Raw genomic sequence first — 7,776 nt, 5'->3', positions numbered from 1 at the left:
AAGAGAGGCACCGCAAAATGAGATTGCTAGAAAGCCTGAGTAACAAGGGTGAACTAACACCCGCTGAAGTAATACTTAGAGACAAACTCGTTGACAAACATTTAGGTTTAGATTCTCTTCATTTGTTATGTTACTCTTGTTGTGTTTAACTCTTGTTGTGTTGTTCTTTAGTTGTGTTGTGTTTAACTCTTGTTGTCTTGTTCTTTTGTTTCAGGTTTTTGGGACGACATATGAAGTTGTCTCGTTGTCACGTGAAGGGAAACAAGTTTGTTGTCAAGCGAATGGAAGCTGTCTAACAAGCAAAGTGGTGTTTTAACCCGTGAATGGGTGTTGTTTTTAGTGTGACATTGTATGGATTTGGCTTCTCTTTGGTCTGTAGGGTTAAGTGTGGTCGGCTTTTGCCTTTTGTAAGGTTTGTATGGCTTTTTGTAAGGACACTGACGGCTTGTCCAACCCGTGAATTGGTTTTGTTTGGTCGACTTTATGTATTTTGACCCGTGAATGGGTTTTATTTGGTCGTGTGTCTTTTGTTAGGTCTATATATAGAACAAAATTTTCTACTATTTCATTTGCTTCTCATCCGATTCTTCTCCTTTCTTTTATCTTCTTTTCATTTCTTCTTGTTAAATATTCAACAGCAACAAAAAAAAAAGTTGGGTGTTACAACCAAAACAAAATTTCCATGCCTTACTACAAATACAAATTTCCATAAACCTTACAACAACCCATTTCCATTACAACAAACCAAATTTTCATTACAAAAAATGTCTAAATGGAGTTCTGATCAAGAAGTTGATGAAGTGGTAGAAGAGGAAGTTGATAGTATAGTGGAAGAGATTCAATACCACTACACTCACACGGAAGTACCACCAACTCCAATATTATGAAGAGTGCACGTTAATAGAGAGCGCGAAGAAGGCCACATTCGGTTATGGAATGATTATTTTAGTGAGAATCCAACTTACACTCACGCTATGTTCTGTCGTCGCTTCAGAATAAACAAACCATTGTTCGTACGTATTGTTAATAGTATTGAGAATGGAGTCCCATACTTCAGACAAAGACGAGATGCTACTGGAAGGTTTGGTCTTTCTGCACTTCAAAATGTACGACAGTTGTTCGTATGATGGCATACAGATGTTCGGCAGATGCGGTGGATGAATATTTACGATTGGCTGAAACAACCGCCCACAAATGCCTTGAACAATTTGTAGACGGAGTTATCAAACTTTTTGGAGATGAGTATCTCAGAAGTCCTACAGCGGAAGACCTCCAACGATTACTGAATATTGGGGAACATCGCGGTTTCCCCAGAATGGTAGGGAGCATAGATTCTATGCATTGGGAGTGGAAGAATTGTCCCACGACATGGAAAGGACAATATTCACGTGGATCTGGAAAACCGACAATCGTACTAGAGGATGTGGCATTGCAAGATTTATGGATTTGGCACGCATTTTTCAGACCACCAGGTACATTAAATGATATCAATGTTTAGGACCGTTCATCAGTGTTTGATGATATCCTAGAGGGTCGAGCTCCGAGAGTTACATATGTTGTCAATGGACGGCAATACAAAATGGCGTACTACCTCACTGACGGTATCTATCCCAAATGGGTAACTTTGATCCAATCAATTACACTTCCACATGGTCTAAAAGCAAAACTCTTTGCTCAATGTCAAGAATCATGCCGAAAAGATGTAGAGCGTGCATTTGGAGTCTTGCAAGCTCGATTTGCAATCGTGAAGAATCATGCATTTTTTGGGATAAAGAAAAAATAGGCAAGATAATAAGAGCATGTATCATATTGCATAACATGATAGTGGAAGATAAATGACATGACTACAATTTCTACGATCCATCAGAGTTCTATCAGGGAGAATGAAGCAGAACTTCTCATGTGGATTTATCGTTTTCTACAAATAGACCAACAAATCTAACTAATATGACGAGCGTTCGAAATGACGTTCATAATACAAAAATGCATGAACGTCCGAAGAAAAACTTGATTGATTATATCTGGCAAAAATTTGGTACAACTCAACAATAAAACTTATTCTAAAATTTGTAAAATGTTTAATATTCTGAATTTAGTAAAATATTATTGTTTTCTATTAAATGTAATATAAATAATTTAAATAATTGTTTTGTCCAAAAAAAATTATTCGACCAAAACAAATAATTGTTTAGTCATTTTAGATTATTAAAATTTGATAAATAATAAATAATTGTTTAAAAAATTAATACTTTAATGATTGAGCAACATTTTTAAGGGTTTTCTATTGCAAGGATGATTTTGTTTAAAGTTGTAAGTAGATTGTTTTGATTAGTTTAATATTAATTATATAATTTGTTTAATTTTGAACAACTTAGGAGAGGTTCTGGAGTGAAGGTCTAATACATCTAATCTCATGAATCGATAGAAAAGAAAAAAAGAAAAGAAAAGGATTTGATCAAACCAATCAGAAACATAAAATTGAGTTCTGAATAAAAATGGAAACATGTTTCAATAATTTAGAAACGTTATAAGAGAGGAAACAAATCGTTCTCAACATTCCTCTCCACCAAAGTTACATTTTTTTATTCCTTCCGATCCCAACCAACCCCACTAACCATGTAAGAAACTTAGGAACTGAAACGTTCGAATTTTTTCCAAATTTTCTTAAGCTTTGACGCCTAGTCTTGCTTTGAGCTCAGCAGAGACTGCATCAATGAACTCCTCCGTGTTCAAGTAAGTGTCCCTCGAGAGCCTGGAAACAAAACAACAACAAACCATAAATCTAAGTAATCTTTGATTAGAACATGGAACTATAGGCGGAAGAAGAATCGTTGAATTAATTACTTTGAGCCGTGAATGATGAGTGCAAGATCTTTGGTCATTTTTCCTGACTCCACTGTTCCAACACAAGCAGCTTCGAGCTTCTCGGTGAACTCCAAGAGTTTTGCGTTGTCGTCTAACTTGGCCCTGTTTAAAAGACATAGGCTTATATATAATCATCATCCTATTAATGAAAAAATATTTAGAGACATTTTGTTGTTGTTGTTGTAACCTGTGTGCAAGTCCACGACTCCAAGCAAAGATGGAAGCTATGCTGTTTGTGCTGGTCTCACCACCTTTCTGGTGAACTCTGTAGTGACGGGTGACCGTTCCATGGGCTGCTTCAGCTTCAATTGTCTTCCCATCCGGGCAGACCTAATCAAAAATATATAGCCATTGTAAAAGCAGAAACTTAGAATCATGTAACAGCCTAAAGAGACTGCGTGAAGATATATCTGAGAATTTGTGAGAATTACCAGAACAGATGTCATCAATCCAAGTGATCCGAACCCTACACACATTTTAAGAAACAATTAGGTAACAGGAAACATAATGAAACCAATGTGAATTCGACAATAAGACAGACATAAGTACTTAAGGGGCATATTCATTTATGATTTACACAAACCTTGTGCCAAGAAATCACTTTGGACATCACCATCATAGTTTTTGCATGCCCACACATAGCCTCCCTCGCTCTTAAGAGCGTAGGCCACCATATCATCAATGAGACGGTGTTCATACCTAACCCATTTGATCATTTAGGTCATTCTCAGAGAAGGGGTAACACACAAGGGACCATGATATCTATAGGATGAAAAAAAAGGTAAAGAGGCGACTTACCATATTCCAGCAGCCTCATACTTTGACTTCCAGCTGGCTTCATAGACTTCTTGGAAGATGTCTTTGAATCTTTATAGTAAAACAAATATGCATTAAATATTGACAGTGAAAGTCTCATCAACCATGAGCGAAAGGACTACATGATAACATATAATGAAAAGTAACTGTCACATACCTGCCATCGTATTTCTTAAGAATGGTATTCTTTGTGCTAAGATAAAGCGGCCATTTTTTCTCATAAGCAGTGTTCATTGATGCATCAGCAAAAGCACGGATGGACTGTATTATAAGAGAAATATATTAATCGTCTTGGGAGGACAATCTCTAAAAGAGTAAATAATTTGGACTCTAGTTGAAAGGAAGCGAAGTATAAACTATACCTCATCAGTGTTGTACATTGCCATAGCAACACCACCTTCACCGGTAAATGTAAAGACTTCGGTTTCAGTTTTCCCGTCTTTTCCCTCTGAAAAAAATCAACATCATAACATATTTTATTAGTATCAGATAAATTGGAAAGTTGAAATAGAAAGAGATTGCAAAGTTATGCAATGCCAGTCCCAAATAAATTGACAAATGAAAGGTTNCTTCATAGACTTCTTGGAAGATGTCTTTGAATCTTTATAGTAAAACAAATATGCATTAAATATTGACAGTGAAAGTCTCATCAACCATGAGCGAAAGGACTACATGATAACATATAATGAAAAGTAACTGTCACATACCTGCCATCGTATTTCTTAAGAATGGTATTCTTTGTGCTAAGATAAAGCGGCCATTTTTTCTCATAAGCAGTGTTCATTGATGCATCAGCAAAAGCACGGATGGACTGTATTATAAGAGAAATATATTAATCGTCTTGGGAGGACAATCTCTAAAAGAGTAAATAATTTGGACTCTAGTTGAAAGGAAGCGAAGTATAAACTATACCTCATCAGTGTTGTACATTGCCATAGCAACACCACCTTCACCGGTAAATGTAAAGACTTCGGTTTCAGTTTTCCCGTCTTTTCCCTCTGAAAAAAATCAACATCATAACATATTTTATTAGTATCAGATAAATTGGAAAGTTGAAATAGAAAGAGATTGCAAAGTTATGCAATGCCAGTCCCAAATAAATTGACAAATGAAAGGTTATAAGTTTACCAAAGGTCATAGTCAGTTTTCCTGGTCCCTTGATTACAGCATCAGTGGCACGATACTGATCACCAAAAGCATGTCTTCCAATGCAAATGGGCTTTGTCCAGCCTGGATAAAAAAAAAGACATTCTCAGAAACCCTTTGCCAAAAAAAACAGTTAATGAAACTAGCCCATTGTCAATAATTACCTGGGACAAGCTTGGGAACATTTTTGCACATAATTGGTTCTCTAAAAACAGTTCCTGTAAGAGACAAAACACAATGTAAGGAAACAGAGAATGATATTGGATGAGGTTTAAACATTACAATTTTGCAATTTCTTACCATTCAGGATATTCCTGATGGTCCCATTTGGACTTCTCCACATCTGCTTCAAGCCAAATTCAGTGACACGGCCTTCATCTGCGGCAAAAAAGACCAATACTTAGTAAAATGAAAAAAAAAAAACTGGTAAAAAAATGTTCAACTGCAAAATAGCTATCAAGACATACCTGGAGTGATGGTGGCACACTTGATCGCCACATTGTACCTATAACAAAACAAAATTACAAACGTTTAAAATTTACATAATATTACATACACACAGTATAACAGAGATACAAAACCATTCTAGTAAATGTTTCAAGCTCAAAACACACATACTTCTTAGTAGCTTCAGCACTTTCAATAGTAACTTTGTCATCTGTAGCATCACGGTGAGGAAGACCAAGGTCAAAGTACTTGATATCCAACTCCAAAAAAGGAGTAATCAGCTGAAAACATTCAAGAAAACGAAGTTCAATATACACAACAAATACGTGAAATATGAACTGCAAAATAAGTTTAGCTTCATACCTTATCCTTGATCGACTTCCAGATAACCCTGGTCATTTCATCACCTACATCACACAGACCAATGAATCATAACTATGAGTAAAACACACCAAAACATCCAAATATCGAAACTATTTCGTCATTTCGATTATTTTGTCAACATATCATCAAACATGCCCAGATTTTTCATTAGATAAACTTAAATCAATCAACCTCACGAACAGAGCTAAAGGTTTTTTTTACCGATCTGTAACGTAATACAAACTCAGAACAAGATGATCAAATCAAAAAACAACGTAAATCACCAACCAAAACCAAATCGAGCAACGAGACTACACATGCGTAAACTCTAACTCTCAGATCAGAACGAGCAACGAAACTTCGATAAAAACTANAATGTTCAACTGCAAAAGAGCTAACAAGACATACCTGGAGTGATGGTAGCACACTTGATCGCCACATTGTACCTATAACAAAACAAAATTACAAACGTTTAAAATTAACATAATATTACATACACACAGTATAACAGAGATACAAAACCATTCTAGTAAATGTTTCAAGCTCAAAACACACATACTTCTTAGTAGCTTCAGCACTTTCAATAGTAACTTTGTCATCTGTAGCATCACGGTGAGGTAGACCAAGGTCAAAGTACTTGATATCCAACTCCAAAAAAGGAGTAATCAGCTGAAAAACATTCAAGAAAACGAAGTTCAATATGCACAAATACAGCGAAACATGAACTGCATCAATATAAGTTAGCTTCATACCTTATCCTTGATCGACTTCCAGATAACCCTAGTCATTTCATCACCTACATCACACAGACCAATGAATCATAACTATGAGTAAAAATACACCAAATACTTCAGATAAACTTAAATCAATCAACCTCACAAACAGAGCTAAAGGTTTTTTTTATTCGATCTGTGACGTAATACAAACTCAGAACAAGATGATCAAATCAAAAAAAGCGTAAATCACAAACCAAAACCAAATCGAGCAACGAGTTTTTACACATGCGTAAACTCTTATCTCACAGATCAGAACGAGCAACGAAACTTCGATAAAAACTAAGCAAGCGAAGGTAACAACACAAATACGTTTCGTTTCGTATCAAAATCAAACGAAAAGATCTGACTAAAGAGAGATCGATCGAGAGAGAAGGAGATCTCACCATCCATCTCGACGATGGGATTTGCCACCTTGATCTTCTCAAACGCCATAGTTTCTTCTTTGCTTTCGGTTTTTTCGTAAGATTAACGGATTTGAATCGATCAGATTGGATCTTTTCCGATCGTCGGAGGTAAGATCAAGCCGGAGAAGCAGATCGTCGTTGAAGGAGAGAGAGAGCTGGTGGGTGAGTGATGAAGTAGGTGAAAGAAAAGCTTGGGGGAGGTCTCAGGAGGTTGTATTTATGCTATTTAAAAGTTCGATGACGTTTTATTATTTTGACCCCGTTATTATTATTTATTACATTTCGGTCCCCATCTTTTGTTTTTTTTCGTTGTTAGAGACTAGCCGCCACTAAATTCTAGAAGGAGATGAGTGAACAACAAAATTCAAAGATATGTTCAACGATATGAATTTAAGTTTCATCCTCTACCGGTTTCAAAAAACAAACTTGGAAATGCAATTACAAGTTTAAAATCTACCTATTTGCTTAGTCTAAATAAAACATAACAAACCAATTATTAAATAGAACACACAGTAACACATTCACCACATCTACGATATGCTCAAATTTATTCTAGAATTAATCTTTCAAATTAAAAGATCACTATAATATTTAAAAATCGAATCCACAAAAACTCTAGCTTTACATAATAAATTTAATAATTTTTTTATTTTTCTTTAAACCTCGAATTAAAAAGCTTTAGCTGATTATCGATAGATTAAATTTTTAGTAAAATTTTTTTTGCAAAAGTCGGTAAGTTAGATTTAAGACATAAAAAGGCTTTAGAATGTCTCTTTTGGTTTGTTCGTGTTACTGAAATTTTAAAGTCATTTTTGGTTACTGTTGATGAATATGACAATGGATTAGTTGGATCAGAAGGCAGAGAAGTGGTCACTTTCACATGCACTTTGGGGGTGGGGGAATGCCGGAATGGGGGATAGGTCCACAAGATAGAAAATTTATTGAAATATATCACAAAT

General features: G+C 35.5%; 2 protein-coding genes across 7 annotated transcripts in view; one reads left to right on the top strand and one right to left on the bottom strand.

The window, feature by feature from the left end:
• Positions 1,127-1,783, top strand: LOC109129485. The gene is made up of 2 exons (XM_019237749.1): positions 1,127-1,472; positions 1,530-1,783. The coding sequence occupies exons 1-2, from the start codon at positions 1,127-1,129 to the stop codon at positions 1,781-1,783; spliced, it is 600 nt and encodes a 199-aa protein (XP_019093294.1).
• The window catches only part of LOC104750377 (cytosolic isocitrate dehydrogenase [NADP]-like), a 5,608-nt gene continuing 300 nt past the window's right edge, over positions 2,469-7,776 (bottom strand). Inside the window, exons 1-15 of one of the 6 annotated variants that reach the window (XM_010472167.2) lie at positions 6,797-7,016; positions 6,390-6,433; positions 6,197-6,306; positions 6,046-6,083; positions 5,128-5,205; positions 4,992-5,045; positions 4,810-4,911; positions 4,594-4,679; positions 4,389-4,492; positions 3,664-3,732; positions 3,449-3,564; positions 3,297-3,331; positions 3,053-3,195; positions 2,845-2,967; positions 2,469-2,752 (exon numbers count right to left, since the gene is read on the bottom strand). In XM_010472167.2, the coding sequence (XP_010470469.1) occupies positions 2,665-2,752; positions 2,845-2,967; positions 3,053-3,195; positions 3,297-3,331; positions 3,449-3,564; positions 3,664-3,732; positions 4,389-4,492; positions 4,594-4,679; positions 4,810-4,911; positions 4,992-5,045; positions 5,128-5,205; positions 6,046-6,083; positions 6,197-6,306; positions 6,390-6,433; positions 6,797-6,845 (1,239 nt within the window). In that variant the 5' untranslated portion in view covers positions 6,846-7,016 and the 3' untranslated portion in view covers positions 2,469-2,664. Of the gene's footprint in view, positions 2,753-2,844; positions 3,196-3,296; positions 3,332-3,448; positions 3,565-3,663; positions 3,733-4,388; positions 4,493-4,593; positions 4,680-4,809; positions 4,912-4,991; positions 5,046-5,127; positions 5,206-5,294; positions 5,333-5,445; positions 5,556-5,637; positions 5,682-6,045; positions 6,084-6,196; positions 6,307-6,389; positions 6,434-6,796; positions 7,017-7,776 lie in introns of those variants that run through there. The other 5 variants (XM_019238474.1, XM_010472166.2, XM_010472165.2 and 2 more) reach the window with 5 other exon arrangements.

This window comes from Camelina sativa, chromosome 16 (assembly GCF_000633955.1).
Source record: "Camelina sativa cultivar DH55 chromosome 16, Cs, whole genome shotgun sequence".
NCBI classification, from domain to species: domain Eukaryota; kingdom Viridiplantae; phylum Streptophyta; class Magnoliopsida; order Brassicales; family Brassicaceae; genus Camelina; species Camelina sativa.
The sequence above is the reverse complement of the archived record's forward strand: the minus strand, read 5'-3'. Positions and strand labels throughout refer to the sequence as shown.